The sequence below is a fragment of the Cicer arietinum genome, chromosome 8 (assembly GCF_000331145.2).
Source record: "Cicer arietinum cultivar CDC Frontier isolate Library 1 chromosome 8, Cicar.CDCFrontier_v2.0, whole genome shotgun sequence".
Classification (NCBI taxonomy): Eukaryota; Viridiplantae; Streptophyta; class Magnoliopsida; order Fabales; family Fabaceae; genus Cicer; species Cicer arietinum.
The window spans coordinates 21,904,858-21,922,861 of record NC_021167.2 but is presented as its reverse complement, the minus strand read 5'-3'; the positions used below and the strand labels follow the sequence as shown (position 1 = coordinate 21,922,861).

The 18,004-nt window shown below is 30.5% G+C and overlaps 1 protein-coding gene and 1 long non-coding RNA gene across 2 annotated transcripts; one reads left to right on the top strand and one right to left on the bottom strand.

The window, feature by feature from the left end:
* Positions 1–4,986: 4,986 nt before the first annotated feature.
* On the bottom strand, positions 4,987–5,502 carry LOC140918997 (uncharacterized). Its single transcript, XR_012161521.1, has 2 exons — positions 5,363–5,502; positions 4,987–5,239 (listed from the first exon to the last, which is right to left on the bottom strand). It is a non-coding gene; the product is annotated as an uncharacterized lncRNA (long non-coding RNA).
* Positions 5,116–16,396, top strand: LOC101491007 (carboxylesterase 1-like). Its single transcript, XM_004513600.4, has 2 exons — positions 5,116–5,647; positions 15,825–16,396. Exons 1-2 carry the CDS (start codon positions 5,116–5,118, stop codon positions 16,268–16,270), a joined length of 978 nt encoding a protein of 325 aa, XP_004513657.1. The 3' UTR covers positions 16,271–16,396.
* Positions 16,397–18,004: the final 1,608 nt, after the last annotated feature.

Below are 18,004 nucleotides of genomic sequence, written 5' to 3'. Positions count from 1 at the left end.
TGTTGGGGTTGATTGCAAGTCCCACATCCTTTAGTGTGGGAGAATAAGGAGAAGGCCAAAGCTATATATTGGGTTTTGGTCCTTTGTTTTCAAAAGCACCAGTCAGCAATAACACTTTAAGCTTGTATCTGACTTAGTTTAAATATTTGCTTTGTAAGAGTGTGGTTGTACTGGGGTGTCTGGTGTGAGTTAGAGAAGTCTATGTGTTTGTAAGAATTTTCACATAGTGTTAATTCTCTGGTTGCCGGTTTAGGCAGCGGTCGTAGTTTTTTCTCCGGTTTTGCAGTTTCCACGTTATATTCTTGTGTTGTGATTGTGTCTTAATTCTTTTGAACTTATGCTATTTTTTCCCAACACATGGAACAATGACTAAAGAGTCTGTTAAATTTCTTTTAAAAGTTAAATTGCATTTTAAATTATTTTGATCAATTAAGTTACAATCGTTAGATGTTCTGGTCCTTTAAATTATTTTTGTTTTATTTTAATTCTTTAAATTATAAATATTAAATATTTTATTCTATTAAATTATATACATTATACACTTTGATTCTTTTTAATAGTATTTAACATTATAGGTGAAAGGACAAAATTGTCTAATTTTATAATTTAAGAGAACAAGTTTGGTTGACGTTTATAACTTAAAAAACTAAAACAAAATAAAAATAACTTGAGAGTCTAAAATATCTAATATTTATAAATTAAGATATCAAAATAAAACAAGTATATTTAAGAGACTAAAATAAAACTTAAAAATAATTTAAAAAACTTACGAGTGTAATTTTAATTTTGAAATTCAATGACTTCTAAGAACAATGTAAGGTGCAGTAGTAGGTGTATTTTTTTCTTCTTGCACTAAATTCAATGATGGGCAGGTGAGTCATATTTAACTTAATTTTATTCGTGAGTTTCTAATAGAATGACAATATAGACTAAGAACATTGAATGTTTAAAGCATCTAACATGATGAATTTAATATAGGTTTTTTAAGTTGGGTATACTATTTTACTTCATTTTGAATAAGTTTAATTTTTAAGTTTGATATGCAATTTTACGTCATTTTCAAGTAACTCTTTTCGATTTTTGTTTAGTGATGAGCACTTAAAACAACTGATATTGAGTCATTCAATTTCAACTCGAATTTTAATATTTTATTTATATTTAAGTAAAACTAATAGCTATTTTACACAGTGTTTAATTTGAATAATACTATTATATTTTATTCAACTAAAATACGTATTATTCTTGAAGTTTTTTTAAATATATTTCATCAGCTCGACTTTGACTATCATTCATCATGAACGTGTCTGTCATAATGACTTGTATCGCCTTGCACTCCATTTCTTCCTTCCTTATTAATGTTTTCTTCTCCCTTAATTTGAGTCAATCTTTCCAACACTCTACTTTTTTTTTATCCATTGTATAATAGAAGGTCTAAGAAGACGTTTGAGTTGCATTTGCCTTTTTCTTGCCCTTCCTTTGGCATCTTTTGTTTCATTGGACGCTCCATTAGAGATGTTAGATGTAAGACTTGAGAATTTTCTTAGCCAATTATCTGTTAAAAATTAAATTTATATTAATTATTGGTGTAAATTTTATTATTTTAACCGACAACTAGATATATACAGACTTAATTTTGCCTTATTTTAGTTATAATTTGATCTTACTATTCTAAGTATTTGATGTTGAAAAATATTTATCTATCTGTGTGGCTCTATAAAATTATTTATAATAATTTTTTTACTACTCTAAGATATGCAACATGCGGAAATAATATAGTGTAAGTGAAAAATATATTAAAATTAATTATGAATAAGAGTTATAAAAACTTAAAAGGAGATTATTAACTTATGAATTATCTTACCCTAGGTTGTATTAATATTTATTTTACCAACCTAGCAAGATAATATATATCTTTGTTATTTAATTAACTGAAGAACGTTTGATCAGGTTATCTGAGTGATAGACAAATTTCACACACAAGTAATCTTGTAGCTCAATTGGTAAAATGTTAGAATTTAAGTGTGAGTGGTTAGTCTCACATTGACTAAGAATTGATGGAATATTGAATATATAAGAGAGATGATCCATATACCCATTGTCTTAAGGTTTTGGGTGGAGATGCGATGTCAAAGTCTTTTGTGAGTTATGGAGCATTTGACTTGGATATATAAGAGAGGTGACTCATATATCTATTGTTTAAAATGAATTTGTTCCTTTGGTGCAAGGAGGATCTAGGCTGTGAACATTTTATAGAATATAGAGTTATTTAGAAAATATACTTTGATGGCATTTTAAAAAAAATTTGTCCATAACTTCTTTATCATGCAAAGTATAGTAATGACATTTAAAAAAAAGATTAAAATAAGACATGTTTTGCTTTCTATTTTTCAAAAATTCATATGAAGGTATGTTAAAGATATTTTTTAATAGAGCCAAGATTAAAAACATGACAAATAATTTTTATAACTTATCCTCAAAATTATTTTTCAACATTTGATTCATTTAACTTTTGATAGAAATAACTACATTTTTGTGAGAGGAAAAGTAAGAACAACATCTATGACATTGTACCTATGTTTTAGCCATATATTATTAAGCAATTTGAAAATAAAAGGAACAGTGAACAAAATTAAAAGGTTAGACCAACTACGTGAATCATAAGTGAAAAGCAACACAATTTGAATTCTTATTAGCAATTTTATACACGATCTGGGACAATTTTAAAACTAATCAACTACTTTTTGTTAGCCATAGATAGTTTCCTAAGACCTATCTTAAACTCTAAAATTGGGCACATTTGATGCACTTAATTGTCTTTACTATTTGGATGAATTCATGTACAAGTGTATAAGTATATATTGAAAATTATTATACATGCTGATTTCACATCTAATAAGAGGGCTAGTACAAAAAAAATCATTTATTAGTTTTAACACTCCTTGATTAGTTGGCTTGTTCCACTCAAATTATGGATCAAACGAGTCACCAATTAGACATAAACACAACTAGGCATTTCTTGTAATTAATTTTTTAAAAACAACTTCATATTGCTAGAAGGTTCTTTGATAAATAAATCATGTGAAATATCATCTTCATCAAATAATGATTTGAAGAATGATGTTTCAAATTTCTCTTGATCATTAAATATTGAAATGACATTTTTTTTAAACTCTTAAAAACATGATTTGGTTGAAGATGATGTGGCAGTAATAGGCATGAGTAGCCGTTACTTTTTGATGAGTGACATAAGGTACAATTTCAAAAGCTGATTTTCAACTTTTTCATGATGATGAAACAAAGAATGATCTAGAGCTGTTTGTTAAAACAGACTTGAACGGAGAACGTTCTCCGTTATGACCAAAATGATATGTTTTCAGTTTTTAATGATTTTGAGTTGGAAATTCATCTAAGTATAAAACATAATGATTTTTCTTTAAACTAAAACATGAAGATGTTTGTCTTACCTCAACCCATGTGGTGTTTAAAAAAATAACTTTAAAACTAATTTTATAAAATTATCTTTCATATATCAAACATCCTAAATCTATACAAAATTATATTTTATGAAGAATTTTTTTTTGAAGAATTTTGATAATCCCATTTTATTCATTTCATATGAGTAAAAATCATATTTTTGGAAGAATTTTTTCTCTAACTTTAACATTCTTTAATCTCTCGACTGATATTATATATCATATAATAGTACAAATTATTTTAATAAAATTTATACAATATTGTAATTACTTAACACCAGAGCTAGCTCAATGCATATGAAACCATAAAACGAATATTAATATAAAACGTTATTAAGATTTTATATATTTTAGTTCAAAAAATATTAGAATGTACTTTCTATTAAGTAAATAATTTTGGAGACCATTATATTAAGAGAATTGTACCGTGCACCCCCCCACCTATTTGTCCCACCCCCCATTTGTGATGAAAAAACTATAATGCTCCTTGTTTTGTGTATAAAAATCTTCAAAAAAATTACCTTGTCTTTTTCCACCCCTACCATTCGAAACTTTCAATTGTTCGAATCAAACATTTCAACTTTTCAAATCTTCGAAGTTGAAAAGTAAGAAAAAATTGAAATCATTCGAAAATTTCCAGCAACATCAAACTTTTGAAATGTTAAATTTCGAAAGTTTCCAGCAACACCAAACTTTCGAAATGCTAAATTTCGAAAGTTTCTAGCAACACCAAATTTTTGAAGTGCTAATTTCCAGCAACGCCAAAGTTTCGAAATGATAAATATCGAAAGTTTCCAGCAACTTCAAACTTTCGAAATGCAAACATTCGAAAGTTTCAAGCAACTTCAAAATTTCGAAAATGCAAACATTCGAAACTTTCATACAATATGAAAGTTTGAAATGAAAAAATCTGAAACACATGAAGTATGAAGCTTCGAAACTTTAGAATTGATGGAAAGTTTCAAAACTATTTCGAAGGTTTGAGATTGCACGAAACTTCCGAAACTAAGTTTCCAAGGTTTGAGATTGAAGGAAATTTTCGAAATGCAATTTGTTTTTTTTGTATTTTTTTCATTAGTTTTTTATTTTATTTTTAATATTGATATATTGATATATTGCAGTGCCTAGAATGAGAGGTGCATTTGGGCAAATTATTTGCAACATTGTCCGAAGCGTGGGAGCTGATAGTGGTGATGGCGCAGAGAGAATTCCACCAACAGCTTCAAACAGACGACGAAATGAAGCAAACCGTCAAATTAGGCAACGTCGTCGTAGACAGGATGATGTCGTTGAGGCTGCACATATGGACGAAGATGTCTCTGAACCTGCACATGATGATGTTGATAATGTTGTTGATGCTGATGATGTTGAGCCTGAGCAGGATCAGTTGCTCGGATTTCCTAAACAATAATATTTTTTTTATTGTTTCATAAAATGTAAAAAATGATAATATAGTCTTTTCATCACAAATAGGGGGTGGGAGGAATAGGTGGGGGGTTGCACAGTACAAATCTCTTATATTAAATAAACTAATTATTCATGTTGGAGACCTCTAACAATGACTTTAGTAGCCTTATAAGCCCAACTCATAAGCTTGATCATTGTGAAAATACACCACTCCTCCCAACTCCAAATATTCACTATGTCTAATCACAAACATCAAACTTCACCACAATCTCAAACCATTGATCCCTACAAACACCTTAATCTTTTCCCCAATCCAAACGCCACAATAACACGTCTACACCAAGTCCCATACACCTCACCTGCATCAGATCCAACACTTCAAATTACCGTTCTAACCAAAGACATAACCATAAACCAAACAAACAAAACATGGGTTCGATTTTTCCTACCCAACAAACCAATTCTTAATAATCAAAAACTACCTCTCATTGTTTTCTTTCATGGAAGTGGGTTTATTTTAGCAAGTGCTGGATCAACTATGTTTCATGATTTTTGTGTGAACATGGTTGAGAGTGTTGGTGTTTTTGTTGTGTCGGTTGAGTACCGTCTTGCGCCGGAGCACCGGTTGCCGGCGGCGTATGAAGATGGTATGGAAGCATTGTTTAGGATAAGAAGAAAGGAAGATGAGTGGTTGATGAAATATGCTGATTGTTCTAAATGTTATCTTATGGGGAATAGTGCTGGTGCTACCATTGCTTTCCACACTGGTAAACCAAAATTACTTTCTTGGTACAATTTATTGAATTACTGAAAATATCATATGATAAGTTGATAACATTTGAAATTTTTAATAGCTCAAATGTTAACATGTGTAGAAACTAAATACTATTTACGTTTGCTGATCATTTAATATAGATTAAAAAAATTAAATAAATAAATGAAAGAGTACAGTGATTTATTAAATTATTTATATTAATTTTTGATTTGTTTTTATTATTATAAATGTAACGTAGAGAATAATAATTTAAGGGTGGCACGCACCGTTAATTAGATGATATAATTAAAATTATATTAGAAATAAAAAATAATTATTATTTTAAAACAAAAATATTTTATAAATGTGACAATTATTTTAAGACAAATAAAATATTACAATATAATTTTTAAAATAATCATTCAACTCTTAAGTACACAAAATTTTAGTTTTATGTATTTTTTTACTTTTTAATAAATGTTTTGACTTATAGCATAGTCCATTTTAATATTTTGAAGAGAGAATTAGTTTTTTATTAAATTATCTAGTGAAACTTAAAAAAATAATTTTACACTACGCGAAAAAACGCATATTACAGCGCTTTTTTTAAGTCATTTACAGCGCTTTTTCAAAAAAATAAGCGTTGTGGAAACGAGCGCTGTAAATGATACAACGGCGCTTCTAAAAAAGCGCTATAAAACATGTAAATACAACGCGCACTTGTTATGCACATTTTACAGCGCTTCTTCACAAAAAGCGCTGTAATATGCACCCCATTATATGAGTTATGGGTGTGCATTTTACAGCGCTTTCTCAACAAAGCGCTCTAAAATGCCCAACCATAACTCATATATGGGTGGACATATTACAGCGCTTTTTTGAGAAAGCGCTGTAAAATGCACACCCATAATTTCATATATGGGTGTGCATATTACAGCGCTTTCTCAAAAAAAACGCTGTAAAATGCCCACCCATAATTTCATATTATGGGTCTGCATTTTACAGCGCTTTTCTTGTACATTTTACAGCGCTTTCTCACGAAAGCGCTGTAAAAGGTGCACCATTAAAGCGCTTTAGAACAACATTTTACAGCGCTTTTTAAAAAAAGCGCTGTAAAATGTGTGTGTGCGATTTGCCTTACTAATATTCTATATAAAAAAAAAATAGCAATTGTGTAAAAATTTAAAATACGCTACGAATATGAATAATAAAACACAAATGCTAATAAATTAATCACTTACGACAAACGCCGGGTCAGAACGTTTGGAAACAAATGCACTCCATTCATCCTTTGATATATAATGTTGATATATCTTTGGAGGTTCAGCATTTGTGTTTCCTTCTCTATCTTTTAGATAGAAATTTGAGAGATGGGATCTAAATCCACGATGGATTTTCCCAGCAACTCTCAAAACATATGACTTTCGTTCCTCATCAAGAACAAAAGTGGTCTGCAATGAAAACAATTATAAGTAATGTATTTTACAGAAAAAAAATTATAAATGACAAAAGAGTAGATCAAAATATTTACTTGAATGTCATTCCAGATGATATCTTTGGCATCCTTCAACGCCTTATCTCTCCAGTTGTCTATTGTTATTGGGACATTTTGACGAACAACAGCCCCAATGTAGCTTACAAACATGGAGCTGTTGGGGTCAACTGGCTGACCACTCTCGTTCCAGCCAACCTAATAAACTCATATAGTAAGTACATGCCCTAAACCCTAAAAAAAGATAAAAAAACACACAGCAAACAGAGTATATATAGTATACCTCAAATTTAATGCCACTGCTCCGTGCTTTAATCACCCTTTGCATGATAGTTGCACCACGTTTGACTTCTTTTTCGTAAGTCTTAGAGGTGCCAACTTCTTCATTTTGAACTTCTAAATCTTTGTTTGTATCCATTTAACTACAACAAGTTCAACATGCACTTTAGTATAACATCAACAAGCTCAACATGGATCATGCATTATTATAAACAAACTCAACATGTATCAGTATATCTTAAAAAAGCTCAACATGCATTCTAATGATTACAAAAATTTAATAACATCAATACCTGAATAATGATGGTTCGAAGAAAGACGAAATGCAAAGAAAAGAGGGTTTGCAGAAAGTTCACAGAAATATGGTTCACAGAAATACGGTTTGAAGAAATACGTAATGAGGGTTACGTATTTCAATGAAAATATATTGTGTGAAATGGGAGAGATGATCTTGGATGGAAATAAGGTTCGAAATGAAGGAGATGATCGTGGAAATAAGGTTCGTAAAGGACGGGATGATAGGGTTTGCAAAAGAAGAGAAGAAATGAAGGTTGAGATGAAGGTTACGTAATGAAGAGGAAACTGAAGAGGTAACTGTTATATATACGTAACACTTTTACAGCGCTTTTTATAAGCCTTTTACAGCGCTTATTTTGTAAAGCGCTCTAAAAGGCTTCTTTAGTTAAATTTTTAAAAGGCTCTTTTACAGCGCTTTTTTCAAATAAGCGCTGTAAAAGACCTCCGTGTGTTATTATGTTATTTGAATGCCTTTTACAGCGCTTTTTTCAAATAAGCGCTGTAAAAGACCTCCGTGTGTTATTATGTTATTTGAATGCCTTTTACAGCGCTTTTTTCAAATAAGCGCTGTAAAAGACCTCCGTGTGTTATTATGTTATATGAATGCCTTTTACAGCGCTTTCACACATAAGCGCTCTAAAAGGCTTCTTTAGTTAAATTTTTAAAAGGCTCTTTTACAGCGCTTTTTTCAAATAAGCGCTGTAAAAGACCTCCGTGTGTTATTATGTTATATGAATGCCTTTTACAGCGCTTTCACACATAAGCGCTCTAAAAGGCTTCTTTAGTTAAATTTTTAAAAGGCTCTTTTACAGCGCTTTTTTCAAATAAGCGCTGTAAAAGACCTCCGTGTGTTATTATGTTATTTGAATGCCTTTTACAGCGCTTTTACACATAAGCGCTCTAAAATGTCTCTTTATGTTAATTTTAAGAGGCTCTTTTACAGCGCTTTTCCCAAATAAGCGCTGTAAAAGACCTCCGTGTGTTATTATGTTATATGAATGTTTTTTAAAGCCTTTTACAGCGCTTTTCCACATAAGCGCTCTAAAATGTCTCTTTATGTTAATTTTAAAAGGCTCTTTTACAGCGCTTTTTCCAAATAAGCGCTGTAAAAGGCCTTATTGTTTTTGTGTTTTGTTATGTTATGTTATTTTTTAAACAAGCTCAACATGCATGCAAAACCCACATAGTAGTAACTGGTCACCACAAAAATCCCTTCCTCTTCACCAAACTCTTCTCCTTTTATGCATCTTCTTCACAAACATCAAAGCTTACTCTTTCACAATTCAATCTCCACCTCAACACCCTTTTTATCTCTTTACATTCTCTTTCCTTCTTAAATCGAAACTTAATTGGTATTCAGGATCATTGCCATGTTGCGAAAAATGGGTTTGTGTCTGGTGTTTTTGGGGATTCCCATGATGCGTACAAGGTGTTTGAAGAAATGGGTTTGTGTCTGATGTTTTTTGGATTCCCATGATGCGTACAAGGTGTTTGAAGAAATGGGTTTGTGTCTGATGTTTTTTGGATTCCCATGATGCGTACAAGGTGTTTGAAGAAATTAGGTGTCTGATGAATATTATTTTTAAAGCTTTTTTACAGCGCTTTGTCAAATAAGCGCTGTAAAATGTCTTTTTTACTCACTTTCAAAAGAGTCGTTTACAGCGCTTTGTGTGAAAAGCGCTGTAAAAGGTATAAAACACTCATTATTTTATTTTTAAAAGGATCTTTTACAGCGCTTTTTAAGATAAGCGCTGTAAAATGTCTCTTTATTTTATTTTTGTGTTTGGTTTATTTGGGTTGGGATGACATTAAAAACATTTTTATCATTGTTTATTGGATTAAAAATATTGTTATCATTGTCTTTATCACAATACTTTAGGAGATGATGAATTATTAGAAATGAGTATTCTGAAGAATCTATATATATATATGCACTGAGCAAAAGAGAATCTCTCTATTCAGTTCAGTTCAGTTCATGTAAATTACTAATTTATATTCAGTTCAGTTCATGTAAATCAAGCTAAATATAAAACACTCATTGTTACATGAACTTGGTATAAAACACTCAAATCAAGCTAAATATAAGCAGAAAATAAATTAATCAGAAAATAAATTAATCAGAACTTAGTATAAAACACTCAATTCAGATTACATGCATATTTACAATAACACAGTTCAGATTACATGCATAGCTTATATAAAACAATTAAACATATATATACATTAAGATGCCCTTCTTCTTTTCCTGGTGACATTCACATTTGTTTGTCCATTTACAATACGAAACGATGGATTAATCCAAATTCCCTCATCATGATCATCTCTAAGATATAAACCATCATCAGTTGAATCAATTTCATGTGGTTGTTGTGATGTTGCAAATAAAAGATCATTACCAACATCTTCATCATTATTGTTATCATCACTTATTTTATTGGTCGATAGGACAACAGACCATTTATCATTAGAAGGATCAGTGACATAAAACACTTGTTGAGCTTGCGACGCTAAAATAAAAGGCTCGTCTTTGTATCCCACCCTATTAAAATCGACAAGCAAGAATCCTGACTCATCAATCCGAACGCCATTATTATTATCGACCCACTTGCAACCAAATATGGGAACACGAAACATTGTGTAGTCTAACTCCCATATGCGCTCGATAACCCCAAAATATGATAGATTTGCATATATTGGGTTTTTGTCTTTTGCACTTGAGACATGCATCGCTTCAGCTACGAGAGTGACTCCACTATTTTGCATAGTGGTCTGATCATCTTGTTCTTTGGTATAAAATGTGTAGCCGTTAATAACATAACCAGTGTAAGAAAAGACATGTAAGCTCGGACCATTTGCTAGCCACCTCAATCTATTTGAAATTGATCCGGGGTCTATATCAAATTTTGACATTATGTGATTTTTTAACCATGTTACAAAACTTCGATTGTGCTCTCGAGTTATCCAATTTTGATTCCTATTCATGTTCAAACGAGATAACTGATCAATGTGTATTGTAACATACGGTTGAACCTCATCATCATTGTGCAGAACATACAATTGTGCCTGCTCCCATTCTGTCCTTGATATAGTCAGTAGTCTCCTTCCAGTTATCCCTTCTCCTGATAGTCTTCCCGAATGACGAGACATGGGAAGCCCTATGGATTCAACATTGGACAGATATTCAGTACAAAATTCAGCAGCCTCTTCAACAATGTATCGTTCAGCAATACAACCTTCTGGTCGACTTCTACTTTTTACGTACCCTTTTAATATTTTCATATATCGTTCTATCGGATACATCCATCTCATATAAGCTGGCCCACAAAGTTGTGTCTCCTTAACCAGATGAACAGTAAGGTGAACCATTATATCAAAAAACGATGGTGGGAAATACATTTCAAGCTCACACAAAGTAACAACAATTTCCCTCTGCAATGTCGGTAATTTCTGAGGGTCGATCACTTTACTACAAATTTCCCTGAAGAAGAAACATAATCTAGTTAAGGCTAGTCGAACTTTTTCAGGTAAAATGGAACGTATACCTATTGGTAGCAAATGCTCCATTATAATATGACAATCATGGGTCTTCAAACCTTTTAACTTGAGGTCTTTCATACAAACCAAATTTTTAATGTTCGAAGAGTATCCTTCTGGAACTTTAACTTCGTGTAGAAATTTACATAAAACAATTTTTTCCTTTCTAGATAGAGTATGAGCGGCTGGAGGTAGATATGTGCGATTTCCTTTCTTTACTGGAGCCAGTTCATTTCTTATTCCCATATCGACCAAGTCCAATCTTGCATTGACGCCATCTTTAGACTTTCCTGGAACATTGAGTAACGTACCAATAACACTTTCAAATACATTTTTTTCAATATGCATCACATCGAGGAAATGTCTTACATACAATGACTTCCAATATGGCAATTCAAAGAAAATTGACTTTTTCTTCCACCCAGTTTTCACCAGCTCTCCCGCAAAAGGTTTGCCAAATTTATTGGTCAAACCTTGTACTTTTTCAAGTATTTGATATCCAGTCGGTGCTAAAGGAGCTTTACCTTCCTCTGATTTTCCATTGAATGCATTTCTCCACCCACGATACTGATGACTATAAGGTAAAAATCTACGATGTCCAAGAAACACATTCTTCTTACAATGTTTCAACCGCATCCAATTTGTACTCTCTTCACATATAGGACATGCACACTGACCTTTAATGCTATATCCTGATAAATTACCATATGCTGGAAAATCATTAATTATGCCGAACAACATAACCCTTAAATTGAAACATTCTTTCTTATACCCATCATAAACTTCCACACCTGTCTCCCACATACTTTTTAAATTTTCGATTAGAGGAGTCAAGTATACGTCGATATCATTCCCCGGTTGTTTGGGTCCAGAAATTAACAGAGACAACATCATAAACTTACGCTTCATACATAACCATGGAGGTAGGTTATATATTACCAAAATCACAGGCCACGTGCTATGTGAGATGCTTTGAAGACCATGTGGATTCATTCCATCAGTAGAAAGTGCAAGTCTTAGATTTCTTGACTCTATCCCGAATTCAGGATACTCGTGATCAATTTTTGCCCATTGTGGGGAATCTGCAGGGTGTCGAAACATTCCATCTCTAATTCTTTCATCTGCATGCCATGTCAAGTGTTTTGAATCTTCTTCACTGCGATACATGCGCCTAAATCTTGGTATTATAGGAAAATACCACACGACTTTTGCTGGAGTAGATTCTTTCTTCTTATATCGAGAGACATTGCATTTCGGACACGCCTTAAGTAGTTCATATTCGTTTCGAAATAAAATGCAATCGTTAGGACACGCATGAATCCTTTCGTAACTCATTCCAATAGAACACAAAATCCGTTTAGCCTCGTAGGTTCGACTGGGAAGTTCATTATCATCTGGCAACATATCTTTTATGAGTGTTAATAATTCCGTAAAGCTTTTATCAGACCATCCATTACTCGCTTTTAAGTTGTACAACTTTAATATCGCTGACAGTCTTGTGAATTTAGTACAACCATTATATAATTCTTTCTCTGCATCACTCAACAAACTTTCAAACATTTTAGGACAATCTCGAAGATCTTCTTCAACTGCTTTTGCAATCTCATCAACTCGGTCCGGCTCATATGTATCTGTATCGAAATCAGTTGAAGCATATGTAGAACTATTCTCAAAATTAATGTTTCCTTTTTTTTTCTCACCATGTCTTATCCAACATGTGTAGCTTTGATCAATTCCATTACATACTAGATGTCCTTCTAATTCATCTTCTCTAACACGTTTTCCAAAACAACATTTTAAACAAGGACAAACTACTCTATTTGGATCTTTTGCATTCTTCACTGCAAACTCAACAAACTCCTTCACTCCAATTTCATACTCTTTTGACAATCGATTGGCTGAAATCCATTTCCTATCCATATTATACCACCTATATAAATGCAGTAACAAAAATAATAAGCTTTCAAAACATATCAACAAGTTTCAAAAAGAAACCAATATCAACTAACAATTTCAAAACAGAACAGATCATGTGGTATGAGTTTTTGACAATTTTTGACAATTTCAAAACAGAACAGATCATGTGGTATGAGTTTTTGACAATTTTTGACAATTTCAAAACAGAACAGATCATGTGGTATGAGTTTTTGACAATTTTTGACAATTTCAAAACAGAACAGATCATGTGGTATGAGTTTTTGACAATTTTTGACAATTTCAAAACATAACAGATCATGTGTAAAAAATACCTTAGACAACGTAGATGGCCGCACAGTACGTAGAGGATATTAGGGTTCCCAACGTATATAATTATTTGAAAGATGTAGAGGATATGAGGGTTTCCAACGTATATAATTATTTTAAAGATGTATTTTACAACGCTTGTGAAAAAAGCGCTGTAATAGGTAGTTAAATTCAATGAAAGCGCATGTGTTTTACAGCGCTTGTGGAAAAAGCGCTGTAACTGATACGCGAAAGCGCTTCATTTTACAGCGCTTTTTTTACAAGCGTTGTAAAAGCCTTATAACGTGATGCGTAAACGTTATATGACCTACTACAGCGCTTGTTTTACAGCGCTTTGAATCAAAAGCGCTGTAAAAGGTTCCGTTATTTTTAAAATACAATTACAACAGCGCTTGTGTTTAGCAAGCGCTGTAAAATGGGCGCTGTTAAATGTCATTTTTGACGTAGTGTTAATATTTGAATATCTGAGACACTTTTACAATAGTTGTCGAATATATCATAATCATAAAAATATAATTAATTTTAATAAATTATACGAACAAAAGTCCCAGAAATACTGTGTTAAGAAAAACAAAAACAAAAAAGTTGTTGTTAGATCCATATTCGTAAGCCTATTTTATTTCCTTTTTAATTATGAATACCATGTGATGCGCTTAATGAGACAGAGTATTTAGGGATGATATTAATATAGCTCTAAATTGTTTGGTAGTAGATCACATTTAATTTAATATATTATCAGATGAGATAGATAGATTTCTTTAAATATAAAGTTAGTATCAAATTCAACAAATGTAACATTTCCTATAAAAAAAAAAGTGACGTGGATGACAATATAAAGAAGTATGGTTCAACTTAAAACATATACAACTTTTATAATAAGTTTAACAGTAGATTTAATCTATTTATTTTTATATTTATAAAAATAATTTTTCTATTTTAAAAATTAACAGTTTTAAATTTTTTTTTAAAATTTTTGAATTTAAAAAATAGACGATTTGAAATATTTTAAATAATATGGTGTTGAAAAAATGCAAAATATTTTTTTCCTAACAGATAAATGGCCAAATTTTTAACGTGAAAAACTTTATTCAAATTGAGAGAGTAAAACTTCCATTATAATAATTAATAGGTACACCGAAGTCTTTCTAATAACAATAGCAGCAATAGAAAACATCAATTAACAATAAAAATCTTCCACTAAAGTGGGTATACGAAAGTAACTTTTAGAAAATATAAAATTAGTCTGTATATTAAAATAACAAACTCAATGCTAAAAATAACATATTAAATTTGTAGATCAAACGAAGCTTGCTACACACTTGTTACCACCACCCGGAACCAAATCGTTTTATTTCTTCTCTTCTTTGGCCGCCGTACTTTTTATTTTATTTTATTTTTTATTTCAATAATAATAATAATAATAATATTAATATTAATAAAATTTGGTGGGTTCCACTTAGTGAGTAAGCCCATCCAACATACGGTATACAATTTCATGATATACAATCATCTAAATATATTAATTAGTCTTTTGTAATTAATTAAATTACAAAAAAAAAATAATTAAAATTGAAAGATAAGATTTTAGAAGAATTTATTATAGTTTTATTGGTATTAATCATTTACAACGTTGTATCATACGTCACGTTATTTAAATTATGTCGCATTGCTATTTATTAGTTAAAAAATTAAAATAAAAGAACAATACTTTCGTATTTTAAAATAAGTTGATCAAATAATATATACATTTTTATATATAGTCTATACAGTCAATGAGAAGCAATTAATTAATATAATAATTAATTAGATTTATATAAGACTAACTACAATATTAGTTAAAAAACTAACTACGCATATAAAGAAGAAAGAAGAAGAAGAAAGGGACAACGTGAAAATCAATCGTAAGTTTCAACGTGATTGAGATTCACAGCAGAAAATACTTCCAAAAAAGAAAAAAGGTGTAATACATAACCACGAGACATGTTGCCAATGTTAAACAAATTTAGAGGTAGTTTTAATATATTCTTATACGAACAATATTCGTCGCTATATGAATATTGCATTAGGAAAAACAAGAATTAAAAAACTAATACTAATTTTTAGTTAAATTTGTAGATCATCATGTATATTTTTTTTCTCTTCCAAATTACCCTTCAATTAATAAGGAGAGAAATAATTTGTCTTTTAAATTGTTTCTACTACTCTTCCATAGCTATAAGCATTCATTAAAAAAAAAGTATATATATTTTGTAAATTTTAAAAGTGTTTGGACAGTATAATTTTATTGTTACATATATTTTTAATTCTAATTGAAATGCCACATGTACACAAATAATTGATTCAGGTATACGTGCATTAGAAGTTGTGAAGGATCTAGAACCTCTAAAGATCCAAGGGCTAATATTGCGCCAACCATTCTTTGGTGGAAAAGAGAGAACTAATTCCGAATTGAAGCTTGAAAATGATCCAATAATTCCATTATGTGTTACAGATTTAATGTGGGAGTTAGCACTTCCAATTGGTGTTGACCGTGATCATGAGTATTGCAATCTAATGGCTGGAAATTATCTTGAGAAATTTGATAAGATAAGGGCCCTTGGATGGAAGGTATTGGTAAGTGGTAATAGTGGGGAACCTATAGTTGATCGTGAGATAGAGTTGGCACAATTGATGGAAGAGAAAGGTGTTCAAGTTGTGAAGGACTTTGAAGAAGGTTATCATGCAATAGAGTACTTTGATCCTTTAAAAGCTAAGCAATTAATTGAGTTAATTAAAGGTTTCATTTCTTAATTTTGGGGTTATGGGGCCAAAAATGCTTCTATGAGCTTTTCTTTGTGTGTTTATTTAGTGTTATGAATATTATAATAAGTACTTTTTTTTGTTTGATTTCAGTTGAGCATAGTTTTTCAAAAATAATTAGTTTTTGTTAATTTAGATAATAAAATGAGTTTTATTTATTTAAATATATTTAGTAATCGCAATTAGTTAAGAAGTTTGATTAATTGAGATATAATAAATAAGAATATATTATTTGAAAAAAAATAATTAATATTATATTAATATTATAAAATCACAAATAATTTGAGATTGATAAAATGATAAATAAAACATTCAAAATGAAACAAAGAAGTAAGTAATTTTATAAATTTTTTTTATTTGAGTGATAATTTTGAGGTGGAATGTTCAAAACACTCAAATCAAAACTTAAACCGATTAAATCTAAAAAGATTGATCCATGGTCAATGTTAACCAAATATACATTTTTTTTTTGTTTAAATTATAAACTATGAACTTAAGACCCGAGTTGATTATTTTTTTGATTAAATAATTACCAATATATCAAATCAAATGTGATCATGATCTTTACAACTTAAGAAAAATTCAAATCTACAATTTTGTCTCCTTGAATGTTTGAAATGGGTGGGTTGGAAATAACAAGTTGGGCCTCGTTTGGTTGGGTTGAAGTAGTTTGAACCTAAACAACCAAACCATTTAATATCGGCCGTTTCTTCTCTTCTTTATGTTTTCAAATATATATGTTATTTACCAATCCGATTAAACATTGAGGTCTTTTGAAAACTTTAGAGGGGAATAAACTCACCAGCTTTAATAGTTTTGGGCATAATCAATTTTCTAGAAGATATTTTTAATGATTTATTACCAATTGCATGGGCCTAAATTTATTAATCGGGCCATTCAATAAAAACTTAGGAAAAATACAACTTTTTTTAGAATTCTACTTCTAATATATTTAAAAATATTCTTTTTAATCAATTTTTACTATATATAAAGTTAAAATTTTTTTCATTCACTTTTTCATTCATATATTCGAAACTTTCAAAATCTTTGATAAATTTCTCCAGTATTTTGAAACTTCTGAAGCACAAACAAATTACTTTTTCGAGCATTATGATGATTTTGAAAACTTAAAAATGTGATTTCCAGTTTTCAAAATATTTTCGAAAGTTTTGAACAACATGAAACTTCCAAAATAGATGACTCAATAAATTTTAAAAGTTTCGAGCAATTTGAAATTTCTGAAATAGAGAATTCAACAGTTTTCAAAAGTTTCCAACAACACAAAACTTCCGAAACACATTTTTTAAACTTTCAAAACTTTCAACAATCTCCAAAGTTACAATGTTTCTTGAATAACAAAAAAATTAGAAACTTTTAAAAATTTTGAAACTCTCCGAACATTCTACATTTTCGAAAATGTTTTTTTTTTTAATTTAAATTATTGATATATTTATTTTATAGTGATTAAGACCAAATGTGTGAACAGAGAGATTATTCGCAATATCACCCGCAATGTAGGCAATAAATGCGAAAGAGTTCCACCTACTCCAACTTATCGACATATGAATGAGGCTAACCGTCCACCTCATCAACATTTTCGTAGGTGTGGTTTCAAGTCTCACGAACTTTATGAGGATGTTTAGGAGCTTATGTTCATGTCTCACGAATAGATTGTTTGAAGAACTATGACCCTTATGTATTTTAAAAAACAACGTTATTTTGTGT